The 13,367-nt window shown below is 37.0% G+C and overlaps 1 protein-coding gene across 3 annotated transcripts in view; it reads left to right on the top strand.

Annotated features, from left to right (window-relative positions):
* The first annotated feature begins 693 nt into the window (after positions 1-693).
* The window catches only part of alpk3a (alpha-kinase 3a), a 31,192-nt gene continuing 18,518 nt past the window's right edge, over positions 694-13,367 (top strand). The window contains exons 1-6 of one of the 3 annotated variants that reach the window (XM_047822686.1): positions 694-793; positions 1,098-1,369; positions 1,907-1,945; positions 2,367-2,488; positions 5,120-5,237; positions 5,476-6,802. In XM_047822686.1, coding sequence (XP_047678642.1) covers positions 1,239-1,369; positions 1,907-1,945; positions 2,367-2,488; positions 5,120-5,237; positions 5,476-6,802 — 1,737 coding nt within the window. In that variant the 5' untranslated portion in view covers positions 694-793; positions 1,098-1,238. The remainder of the gene's footprint in view (positions 794-1,097; positions 1,370-1,906; positions 1,946-2,366; positions 2,489-5,119; positions 5,238-5,475; positions 6,803-13,367) is intronic. The other 2 variants (XM_047822688.1, XM_027161239.2) reach the window with 2 other exon arrangements.

Genomic DNA, 13,367 nt, shown 5'->3' with positions numbered 1-13,367 from the left:
GTTTTTTAAATATATAAAATTCAAAGATCAAGAAAATCTTTCTCAGACACACACAAATACACACACTTTCTTTCTTTTCTTTCGCTTGAACAAAGAATCAAATACAGAAACAAACTGACTGTCTGATTAGGTGAATGTGAGAGAGAGAGAGAGAGAGAGAGAGAGAGAGAGAGAGAGAGAGAGAGAGAGAGAGAGAGAGAGAGAGAGAGAGAGAGAGAGAGAGAACCTTGCTTGATATGTCTGTCCAAAGTGTGTTTCTGTGGGGATCTGTAACCAGAGCCATTTTATGTTTGGAAAATGAAGCAACAGGACTAGAGCAGTGGCCAAGTATGTTGACTCTAGAAGAGAGCTGAGGGTAGTGAGTGGCAGTATCATCTGAAAGGGGCTGCCCTAATTAAGGTTGAATGCTGCTTTTAGGCAGGTCACTGTCCACTGACCTGATCCCCTCCACTATCCCTGTATAAACTGTAACTTATGTATTTGTCTAGAAGGAACTATCATGACTGGTTCATCCCTTTGGTCATCTGGATGATATTTGTCCCAGTCTTAGGAAAAGGTTTTGCCACTGATCAATGTCTGTGTATGACACTGATTATAACTCTCCTTTTGAGTGTCCTAGCAAGTGGCTTTGGAACAGTGCCTAGATTCATAAAATGTGATGTGCTCAAGCACCTATTTTTAGGCCTGCTATAAATAGGGCTCTTCTGGCACCACATGCTCAGCCATGATTGACAATTGCAGAGCTTTGGTCCAGCGAAAGCTGCCTCTAAACAACTAGAAAAACACCCGAATGGTAAGAATTTGAAAATGTTAGAATGTATTCTTTTACAGCAAAGTTAATTTAAAGTGGATGTTTACCTATTCAAACATCTATAACTGCACACAACATTAAAAGTAGCTTACAGATTCTATTAATAACTTTTTTTTTAAATAAAGTACTCTGTCTGAATAAACTAGGTTGTTCAGATTTTCTTATTCAGTTTTATGAATCATCTGATTAATTCATCTGATTAAGTTAATTTTATCAACATTATTATTATTGTTTAAAGAAGTCTAAAATTCCATAAACTTTGTTTATGTTTTTTATTTCCTTTCAGCAGCCCCAGACTCAGTAGAGTGGAGTATTTTTTGGAGTAGATTTTTGGATAGCAGAGACTGTTTATTTCCAAACAACAGAACTATTCTACAGCAAGACACTGTATTCATTTGGATTATATAAACCACAGTATTTTTTGACAATGACATCACGGAGGCCAATGGCCAATTCATATTCAGGCAATGGGAGATATGGCAGTCAAAATGGGGATGATGGCCTTTCACCACGTTTAGATAGCCGGAGCTACCTCTCCAATGTCCGGCCTGAAAACAGGTAAGAAAGACTGCCTTGTCCAGTGTGGCACAGCATAAACTGAATTTCTTGATGTTTAGGAGTCAAATATCATCTGATAAACATGTGATCAGATTGGGTGGTCACTCATCACAAGTGTGTACCATAATGTAATGTACAAGTATGTTATGATACAGTAACATACTTGTAACAATTATTATGCAAATGTATTCCTCTGCACTACACATTAAAACATAAATTCATATCTAGAATTTAAACTATGGTCTGGTTTAATCATTGCCCTGTTCCTATTTAATTATTATTTTAATACTAAAAAAGCATAATAAATATGTTTAATTATGTTTAAAAAAATATGATACTGCTGCTACTTTACAGATACAATACTAATACAATGCTGAAAAAGATTTATATGGACTGTGCTTTAAGAAAATGTCTCTAAGGTACATCAGGAGCAACATTTAAAATGAACACAGGCTGATGATGTTGCAAAATAATAACTATAGATATTTGGAGATACCTATGTTTTATTAATTCTTTTGTATGCCATTTACTAAATAGGTACTCAATTCACGGGTATTCAAACTACAAACCAATGAGGTAAACTATGCTTTAAAACAGATTTTTTTTTACTAATGGCATCTAACAAAATATAACTATTCCAGTATTAAGACCCTTCTATTTCATTAAACAAAAAACAGACAATTTAATTTGAGATTCATATATTGTACACATGGTTGTTATATTTTACTTACAAAAAAAAATAATGTTTCTCATTTCTTACATACAATGAAAGTATTTAATAATGCAACTTCAGTTACTGAATTCACTTCTCTCTTCCCGAAGTCATAGCAATGTAAAATCACTGACAACTCCTCATATCCCATCCCCTTATCCTTTAATTTTTAAACTGTATATTTAGTCATGATTGGTTGTCGCAAAAATAAATGTACACTGAAATCACTGATACCTTGTGAATTAAAGATGAATTTACTAGATATAGATGTTCTTTCATGTTCAGGAGTACATTTTGTACTGTCATGTCTCAACTGACAGAAGAAACTCAGCCATGTTTTGAGACTACCATTAAGTCCAAGGCAGTATCAGAGGCCTGCAATGTGAAATTCACCTGTGTGGTAACAGGTAGGCAATTCTGTTATACTACTAAATGTGAATATAAACTTTGAAAAAAAATTTTTATTTTTAATATTGAAAAACTGTAACTTTTGTTCAGATAATTTGAAATGCAAACCAAAATGATTTATATTTGTAAATAAGGAGAATACATATTGTATTTTTAACATTTGTCATGAAAAAAAACGGATTACTGAGATTTTGCAGTCTTTCATATTCTCTCTAACTTTTAAATGTGTAAATAGGAAATCAAAATCAAAGAAGAACTGTTATCATAAATCACTGTGGTTAAGATGTTGTTCAAATTTTAAGGCTCTGAGTTGCTACTCAAATGTTCAAATTATACTATACTTTGAGACCCTCTCTATGAATATGGGCATCTTGCTAGGATACAGTATTTCTAGAAAGTATTCCTAGTGATTATTTCTTTGTGTTGCAGCATCAAATTTAAGTACATTAAAATTAATATTCTTATCCTCTTTATTATTATTATTATTATTATTATTATTATTATTATTATTAGTAGTAGTAGTAGTAGTAGTAGTAGTATCATTATTGTTATTATTATTATTATTGATTATTTTTGTTCCTTTAAGATTGACTGTCTATACAAAATGTCTCAAAATTATTTTAAAAGCTAAACACAGGTTAAATTCCATTTTCTATTTAGCACTGGCATGACGTATGGAGCCAGCCAAAAATAAAAATAATCGCAATTCCCTTTGCATTTGCATTTCCAACGTCTGCACGTAAACCTGTCAATCACTGTTGGGGGGTGAGATTATATTATGGAATATGTTTGCATCTGGAAGTGACGTCATTCACAATTGACCGTCGGCACGATCAGAATATGTGCAATCGCACCGGTTTTTATTTACTCTTTAACACAGTGTAATGGCAACCTATTCTGAATTTCTGTCTAAATATAGTATTCCAGCTTCTCCTAAAGACTATGAAAAAAAAACTGCTGAGAGAGGCTAGTGCAGATCTGGAAGAGATGTCTCAGAATACAGGCAGAAAACCTTTCATTCACTTCACTGATTTTGGCGAAAACAACCGATTTAATGTTGCTTCAGAACAGCGTAACAGAGATTGCGTCATCGGGCAGGCGTGGCCTAATTGATAATCTAACCCTAACCCTAACCGTATTTTTTGCTTGATTATTTGTTTAAAATAGCATAACTGTAAGATAATAAAGCATAATAGATATAAAATATAAAATGATCATATATAGGTAGGTATAGTAGGTATGCTCTTCTTATTTTTTTTGAAAGAGGGCGTTTTTCCAAAACCTCCAGAAACACGCCCACTTTACGTCGTGGTAACGACAACCCCTGGAACTTAGTGAATGCCGTTCAAAAAAAAAAAAAAAAAAAAACAGACAGCGAGGCGCTCAACACGGCGGTCGACTATGAATGACGTCACATCCAGATACAAACACGCCCAATAATATAATCACCCCCAACAATGATTGACAGGGAACGCAAATGCAAAGGGAATTGAGATTTGGCAGGCTCCGTACGTGATGCCAAAGGAAGTGAAATAGCAAATGGGGAATTGCTATTGAGATTCAAATATGGCAGGGTCGTAATTCAGGGAATTCAATTGCAGATGGACTTTGAAATTTGCCATACATTGTTCATACGCATAAAAGGAAATGCAAACGGTTTTATTTTTAAATTACGAGCACCACTGATTTTTTTTTTTCTTCATATAGTCTCTAGCACTTTGCCTCAAGTTCATCTCTAAGCTTCATGGGCACTAATTTAGTCCTCATGAGAGTAGGACTATTCCGTATGCAAATACTAACAAAGGTGCATTTGAAATCAACACAGTTGTACCTTGTTTATCATATCTAGTTTGCGCACCCAATTAAATAATACTATATATATATATATATATATATATATATATATATATATATATATATATATATATATATATATATTATTAAATTTTTTTTAAAGATGTTTTTTTTTCTTTTTATTTAAAATAAATCTGAGCACCTTATTTTATTTCCTTTTTTATTAATTAAATTAAAAGGAGCAGAACAATTTTTTTCATTAAAAAAAATCCATTCTAATATCCTTGCATTTAATGTCATGATTCATTTTCAAGTTACTGTATGTGAAGAAAGGAAATTCATTGTACTGTACATCTATAACTTTAATGGCAGTAAATATTTTCTTACACATTTGTGATACACTGTAGCAAGTAATGTTTTAATTATCATTCTGAGGTTTATTAATTTCAAAATCATTAATATAAATATGCTTTACATTTGGTTGCAATTTTGTATTTACTGTATTCTACTGCTGTACTTTAGGATAATAAACAGAATGATAATGACTGAAGCTTAAGAAACTGCAATGTTAAAAAACACTGAATAACCACCTTTATCTATTACCTTTCATGCTGCAAAATTAACAGACATTAAAACTAACTAACAAACAAACATTTTATTGAAAAAGTTTCCTTTTTATTAGTTCACACTGTTTTGGTTTTAAATTGTTCAAGAGTTTACTACACTCTATTACATAAATATTAATGACACTGTAAAAAACAAAACCAAGAACAGCATTTGCATTTTACATTTAAGTCTTCATGAAACAATTTATTTGATTGTTTTTCTATTCATAGGATACCCAGTTCCTGAACTGACTTGGTATAAAGATGATATGGAATTAGACAGATATTGTGGTCTTCCCAAATATGAAATTTTTTGCAATGGCAAAATCCATACGCTTCATATATACAAGTATGTTGAGCAGAACTGACTTTCTCTAATTTTCTGGTAGATGGGAATACTTACATAGCTTATTGAATATCTTATTTCAAAAATGATTAATCAAATACCTTTTCATTGTTTGATCTTAATATTTATACAAGCTCATTAATTTAACTGGATTTTGTTCAGTGGTTTCAAATAATTCCATGGTAGATAAATGTTACTTAATGTATATATAAATAAATAGTAATTGTCAATTTCTTTTTAGCTGCACAGTGGATGATGCAGCCATCTATCAGGTCTCAGCCAGGAACAGCAAGGGTATTGTCTCTTGTTCTGGGGTATTAGAAGTGGGTACCATGAGTGAATACAAAATCCACCAGAGGTTCTTTGCCAAACTCAAGCAGAAGGCTGAGCTAAAACGAAGAGAGTTAGAGCACAGTTACTGCCAAGAGAAAGACAACATTCACCAAGAACACCTGAGCAGAAGCCAGAATAATGTCAGGTGGTTTGATCATCTAGTATATCAATCTGTCCAGGTTGGAGAGGATAATGAAGCAACAGGCGAGGAAATAACTGAGGAGCAGCCAGAAGCTTCTAATGAGGAGTTGAATAAAATGTCAGTGAAAGTTAACAGATATCCAATGAGATCTGATAGAAGTCAAGAAAATGACAGGCAGCATATGAGCTCAGATGGTGGCCAAAAGAATGGCAATCAACAGCTTATCTATGGTTCTGAGAAGACAGACACTGGTGGTACCACTACTTTCACCAAAGAGAAAGAAATCAGAAATAATATCACATTATCTAATGGATTTGATGAGGCTTTTACCACTCAGTCTAACCAAGTTATAGTTGGAGGGAAGGATACACATGAAGGAATGAGCCTGGCAAAAATTTTGCTAGAGTCCTTGCAAATAAAACTGTGTGAAGAACATCAAAAGAGTACGCTTCAGTCACAGGAGCTTACAAGTAATAAAGCCAGCACCATTCATGAAAGGGACAGAGAGAAGAAGGTGGATCAAGATTGGGAAAATAACTGGAAAGGAGAACAAGCAGGGTCATTGGAAAAAGATCTAGATTTTAAACAACTTGAGCCTGAACCTAGACCTGCAGATGTTTCTGAAGCAAAGATGACTGTATACAAAGAACCAGAGTATCAGCATAAGTCAGCACTGAGCTCAGTGTTTCATTCCCTAAAGGATATATTCTTTGGCAAAAATAAAAAATCACCTGAGAACACAGACTACTCTATGAAAGTAAATGACCTAAATATTGAAAAAGATATTTTGGCTGTTAATACAGAAGCATATTGCCATCTCCCACAAACACTGCCACAACAATATAACACATCAGGTGTCTGTGGTACCATGCCTGATCAGCTTGCACCTGTGTCAGGAGATCAGCAAAATCCTTCATTACATACAAAAAACAAAATGGAAAGTCTAAATTTGGATAATCACATTCATGGGTTTACTACAAATTATATCAAAGATATTTCCCAAGTTTCAAAGATTCATCATGAGAGTGTAGAAAAGGAAAAGGAATCTGGTCCAGAAGCACTTCAGAGGAACACCTTGTTGACAGCTCATGAGGTGAGTTTATTCCAACTCAAAGTAAACAGAGCTAGTAAAATGTGGTAATAAAAAATGGTAATTTCCTGTATTAATACATTTTAAAGTTTTAGTATCCCAAAATGTTAAGCACTGTGCACCAATGACTACTAACTTAAATAAAAGGACAGGCATGTATAAAAATAGATCATGGTTTTGAAATGTTTAATTTTATTATACTGAACTATTTAGTATGTAAACTATACAATTAACTATGATTTAACTGTTTTTTTCTACCCATCATATATATTTCCTTGTTACCTTGTTTACACACTGTTTGATGACAAAAATTTTGGTCTTGTGATGTCTCTTATACTGGGTCATATTACTGCAATAATTCTGTCAATCAGTACCAAGCTGAAACATTTGCACTGAGATAGAAAAAGCTCAAAGTTAATATGCAGATAGATAATTTATTACTTAAATGATGACATGCGGGTTTTGTTGACATCACTATTTTGAAATGCTTGTAATTATACAAAATTATACCATATTAACATCTGACAAAAAGATCTAACACTGAAGTAGCAGATTGTAAATATTGTTATTTGTGTCATTTTGAAAACTTTTGGCCATGGCTGTACATACTTATATTGTTTTCCCCTTTGTTTTGTCCATGTATTTGATCCCATGTGTGTCATTTCTTTGGCCTGTAGTATCTATGTTGAATCTTCACAATTACCTGTACTGAGCCCTGTTTCCTAGTTCACAGACGCTCATTTATCCATAGCCATTGCCTATTTGACTGTTCATGTTCATGACCTCTGAATTTGTTCCTTGATTTCTGTGTTTTGGTCTGTTTATTTCATTCACTAGTAAATTCAGTTCATTTGAATAGCACTTTCCACAATTGGTATTGTCTCAAAGCAGCTTTACAGAGCATAGAAACAGAATAAAAATGTTAATATTTATCACCAACATATATCTCTAATGAGATAGCCTGAGGTGACTGGCAAAAAAACACTTGCTGAGATGATATGAGGAGGAAACCTTGAGAGGAGCCAAGGCTCAGAGGGGAACTCATACTCAATTGCGTGACAGTTGACAGTTAATAAGGTAAAGGTAAATAATGTCCTTTTTACAACAGTTTATAGTCGAGTGGAATTGTGCAACCAAGAGCTCCTGAGAAATTAATAGGTCAGGGTAAATTCTGAATTCATTATAACACTAATTTGTTCCTGCTGATGTCTTCAAATGTTCACAGATGAAGCCCTAAGCTCAAAGTTGACCAATGCAATGTCAGCTCAAAGACAGTATGACAGTCTCCAAGTTGGGCTGTCCATATAAATCTATCCCCAGCAGAGAGCACCACCAAGGGCCAAGACACTAACCAGGTGTAGGGTGTTATGATGGATTTGGTACTGTAGGTCCGGAAAGAAGAACAAGTCAGAAAAGTGAGTCTGACTGTAGCTGATAGATCTCTAGATGCCTAAGGATTCGCTGAGTCAGCCTCATCTCAGTGGAGGTCCAAAATCTTCATAGCACGGAAGACGATTGGAGCTGGTACAGTTTCTGGATGCCACAGGATGGGTAGAACGAGAGAAGCAGTGGAGAGTGATTAACATATCTGCTGTTCATAATATTTGCAAGTCTGATATAATAGTGCACAGTATTATGGGATGTATTATGTGTATGCCTGACTTTAGAGATGAGTTTTTAATCTACATTTGGGACTGGGAAAGTGTGTCTGAGTCAGGAAGGCTATCCGGAAGACTATTCCAAAGTTTGGGAGCTAAATATGAAAACATTCTACCACATTTAGTAGACTTTGATATTCTTGGAACTACCAGAAGTCCTGAGTTTTGTGATCGCAGAGAGCATGAAGGATTGTAACGTGTTAAAAGACTAGTTAGATACTGGGAGCTAAACCATTAAGAGCCTTATACGTGAGTAGCAGCAGTTTGTAATCAATTCTAAACTTAACAGGTAGCCAGTGTAGAGATGATAAAATTGGGGTTATATGATCATATTTTCTTTTCCTAGTGAGAACTCTGGCAGCTGCATTTTGAACTAACTGTAGCCTATTTATTAAAGATGCAGGACAACCACCTAGTAATGCATTACAGTAGTCCAATCTAGAGGTCATGAATGCATGAATTAGCTTCTCAGCATCAGATACACACAGGATGTTTTTCAGCTTGGCAATATTTCTAAGGTGGAAGAAGGCTGTTTTTGTAGTATGGGCAATATGATTTTCTAGTCATGTTTCTGCCCCTGCCTTTTCAAAAAGTTGCAAGATAAGAAATATGATGTAACTACATGATGCAGAAACTCCATCCACCCATCCATCTTCTACCACTTATCCAGGTCCGGGTCGCGAGGGCAGCAGTCTAAGCAGGGACACCAAGACTTCCCTCTCCCCAGACACTTCCTCCAGCTGTTCCGGGGGAATACCGAGGCATTCCAAGGCCAGCTGAGAGACATAGTCACTCCAGGCAATTATGATTTTCAAAAGACAAGTTGCTGTCTAATATAACACCCAGGTCTTTCACTGTCGAGCTACTAGTAACAGTACATCCCTCTAAATTGAAGTTGAATTGTGAGAGTTTCTGTGTACTGGTAAATGTGGGTCTCTGAGAGAAAAAGCTCTTCCCCCTGCTGTAGTCAGTTCAGTGCTGTAATGTAGTTCACATTCAGTGCTTCATAGGCAAGTAATAGTATTTTATAATTCAATTTGATGACTCAAAGCAGTGTGGATAAGAGTGATATCTTCTGGATCTAGTAAGAACTCTAGCTCCTGTATTCTTAACTTACTAGAGTTTGTTTAGTCTCCTACTGGAACATCCAAACAGTGAAACATTATAATAGTCTAACCTTGCTTTAACAAAAGCATGAACTAGAGTTTCTGCATGACTGGGGTGGTGGTCCCTCTGTTTAAGCTGTATTCCAACTACAAGGGGATCACACTCCTCAGCCTCCCCGGAAAAGTCTATGCCAGGGTACTGGAGAGGAGAATTCGGCCGATAGTCGAACCTCAGATTCAGGAGGAACAATGCAGGTTTCGTCCCGGTCGTGGAACACTGGACCATCGCTATACCCTTGCCAGATTGCTGGAGGGTTCATGGGAGTTTGCCCAACAATTTCACATGTGGTTTGTGGATCTGGAGAAGGCATTCGACTGTGTCCCTCGTGGTATCCTGTGGGGGGTGCTCTGGGAGTATGGGGTCCGAGGCCCGCTGTTAAGGGCTGTCCGGGCCCTATATGACCGGAGCAGGAGTTTGGTTCACATTTCCGTCAGTAAGTCAGACTTGTTCCCAGTGCATGTTGGACTCTGGCAGGGTTGCCCTTTGTCACCGGTCCTGTTCATTATTTATATGGACAGGATTTCTAGACACAGTCTGGGGCCAGAGGGAGTCCAGTTTGGGGAGCACAGGATTTTGTCTCTGCTTTTTGCAGATGATGTTGTCCTGTTGGCTTCCACAAATCAGGACCTTCAGCATACATTAGGACGGTTTGCAGCCGAGTGTGAAGTGGCGGTGATGAGAATCAGCACCTCCAAGTCCGAGGCCATGGTTCTCAGCCGGAAAAGGGTGGCTTGCCCCCATCAAGTTGGTGGAGAGCTCCTGCCTCAAGTGGAGGAGTTTAAGTACTGATCGGAAGGTCATGGGTTCAAACCCCAGGTCCACCATGCTGCCACTGCTGGGCCCCTGAGCAAGGCCCTTAACCCTCAGTTGCTCAGTTGTAAGTCACTCTGGATAAGGGTGTCTGCTAAATGCCGTAAATGTAAATTTAATGTAAATGTCTCGTTCACGAGTGAGGGAAGGATGGAGTGGGAGATCGACAGGCGGATCAGTGTATCTTCTGCAGTGATGCGGTCGATATACCGGTCTGTTGTGCTGAAGAAAGTGCTGAGCCGCAAGGCGAAGCTCTCTATTTACCAGTCGATCTACAATCTACAGAGCTTTGGGTCATGACCGAAAGGACAAGATCCCGTATACAGGCGGCTGAAATGAGTTTCCTCCGCAGGGTGGCTGGGTGCTCCCTTAGAGATAGGGTGAGGAGCTCGGTCACTTGGGAGGAGCTCAGAGTAGAGCCGCTGCTCCTCCACATCGAGAGGAGTCAGCTGAGGTGGCTCAGGCATCTGTTCTGGATGCCTCCTGGACACCTCCCTGGGGTGGTGTTCCGGGCATGTCCAACCGGGAGGAGGCACCGGGGAAGACCTAGGACATGCTGGAGGGACTATGTCTCTCGGCTGGCCTTGGAACGCCTCGGTATTCCCCCGGAACAGCTGGAGGAAGTGTCTGGGGAGAGGGAAGTCTGGGTGTCCCTGCTTAGACTGCTGCCCTCGTGACCCGGACCTGGATAAGCGGCAGAAGATGGATGGGTGGATGGAGTTTCTGCATCATGTAGTTACATCATATTTCTTATCTTTGCAACTTTTTGAAAAGGCAGGGGCAGATACATGACTAGAATCAAAATATAATGCACATGGAATGTGAAAAAAAAACTAACAAAAAATAAATAAATCACAGAGTTAGTTTAGTTAGTCTCAAAGAGATTTGTGGTAGTTTCGTACCAAGGTTGCTGTGGTGTGGGTAGCTGCATGACTTTACCCTATTGTCACTGTACATGTAGTGCCAAGACAAGATAAATCTATGGATGTTGGTTATTATGTAAGGCCACCATTACTTACCTTCAAAAGGTGACTTGTTCTTTGTGTTCCATGATGCTTTGTACCTGAATTTTTGTGTGCCCTTGTGATGAGCTTGCTTCTAAAGATGGAGTGACATAAAGTTTTTATCTGGTGGGCAAGAAGAGAGTTGCATGCAGCCGATTATATGGTATGAAGCAGTGATTGATGTAACAATTGGTGATTCTAAAGGCCTGTAGGTTTCCTGGTGGAATTGGTTGTAGTAGTGGACCAGTTTTTCATGAGAAGGTCACTGTGTGTGTGATTGAGTACAAGTGTACATCATTAAAACTTATGTGAGTGTGAATGTGTCTTTGGAATGTGTTGTGCATGGTCATTGTGAGCCAATGGGTTGTTTGTCATTTAACAAGAGCACATGCTTCTTGTTTTGTATTGGTGCAAACTTTCCATGAAATATTTCAGTCATTACTTGTTATTTTGTTATTTTGTTTTGTTCACCTGGGCAATTAGAATTTCCATATATAGCAAAAACTGGCATATTTACTAGGCAGTGTGACACTTTTCACAGAGAGAATCAGTGTTTGTGTAGGGTATCAAAATGGTGCACAGCAAAGTGCACATGAAAAAAAGATAAAAAAAAAAAAAAAAGCTGTAGATTTAAAAAACAGTGAGAGTTTTTTTCATTTACTTATTAATTTGTATAGCTGTTTTGTATTTGCTTCATTATGTATGCATATGTATATGGCTGCACACGGTCCCAGTACATTATAATAATTTGTTTTCCGGTTTAAATTTATATTATATTAATTTTATACTTAATAGCAGATGTTGAAGCAGTGAAATACACATACCTACTGTAAAAGTTTTCCAAGCAATTCTATTACCTTTCCAAACATGTAAAAGACTCTGAATGTAGCTAAGAGATGCTTGTGTCAATATATTTAATTGTTTTGATAATAAAGTAAATTAATTTGTAATAAAGGGGAGTACGGCGGCTTAGTGGATAGCATGTTCGCCTCACACCTCCAGGGTTGGGGGTTCGATTCCTGCCTCCGCCTTGTGTGTGTGGAGTTTGTATTTTCTCCCCGTGCCTCGGGGGTTTCCTCCGCTCCAGGTACTCCGGTTTCCTACGCTGGTCCAAAAACATGCATGGTAGGTTGATTGGCATCTCTGGAATATTGCCCGTAGTGTGTGAGTGTGTGAGTGAATGAGAGTGTGTGTGTGCCCTGCGATGGGTTGGCACTCCGTCCAGGGTGTATCCTGCCTTGATGCCCAATGACGCCTGAGATAATACTTCCCGTGACCCGAGAAGTTAGGCGGTAGAAAATGAATGAATGAATGAATGAATTTGTAATAATATATTTCCACATTTTAATAAGTGGATCTACTTAGTACCACCTATCAAGATTCAGAACATTTTATCTTAAACGTATTATAAAATGCTGATCATGTCTTCTAACAGATAACATGCTGTAAACTAAGCATGTTTTCAAAAATATATATTTTAATCATTTTCATCAATTTACAAAATGCATATTAATATTACAAAATATTTATGCTGTACTGGGTAGACCAAGCACTGGAAAATCTGGGGCACATTATGTTTGATTATCTTTTTAAATATGTTCTTATCTAACTAAGAATAATTAAAGGATTAGCTCAGTTAGGGTTTTGGTCCACAACAAGATGCCTCTCCCCTCCTGCTTTCAATACTAGATATAAAGGAGAGTTTATTTTTATAATATTTTTTTTTATTTAAATCCTAAAGATGGGAAAAGTATTTGAAAAGTAGTTACTGCAACTGCATATATGCAATTGTTTGCCTAAAGTGCACAATACTGTTAGCATATAGAGTACTATTTGTTGAGAACAGTGTGTTAGGCCATATTTGATGAATTTACTTGTAAACACTATTTCTACTACTTTATACAATTTATTAATAATTATGTATTTTAA

Source organism: Tachysurus fulvidraco, chromosome 13 (genome assembly GCF_022655615.1).
Source record: "Tachysurus fulvidraco isolate hzauxx_2018 chromosome 13, HZAU_PFXX_2.0, whole genome shotgun sequence".
NCBI classification, from domain to species: Eukaryota; Metazoa; Chordata; class Actinopteri; order Siluriformes; family Bagridae; genus Tachysurus; species Tachysurus fulvidraco.
The sequence above is the reverse complement of the archived record's forward strand: the minus strand, read 5'-3'. Positions and strand labels throughout refer to the sequence as shown.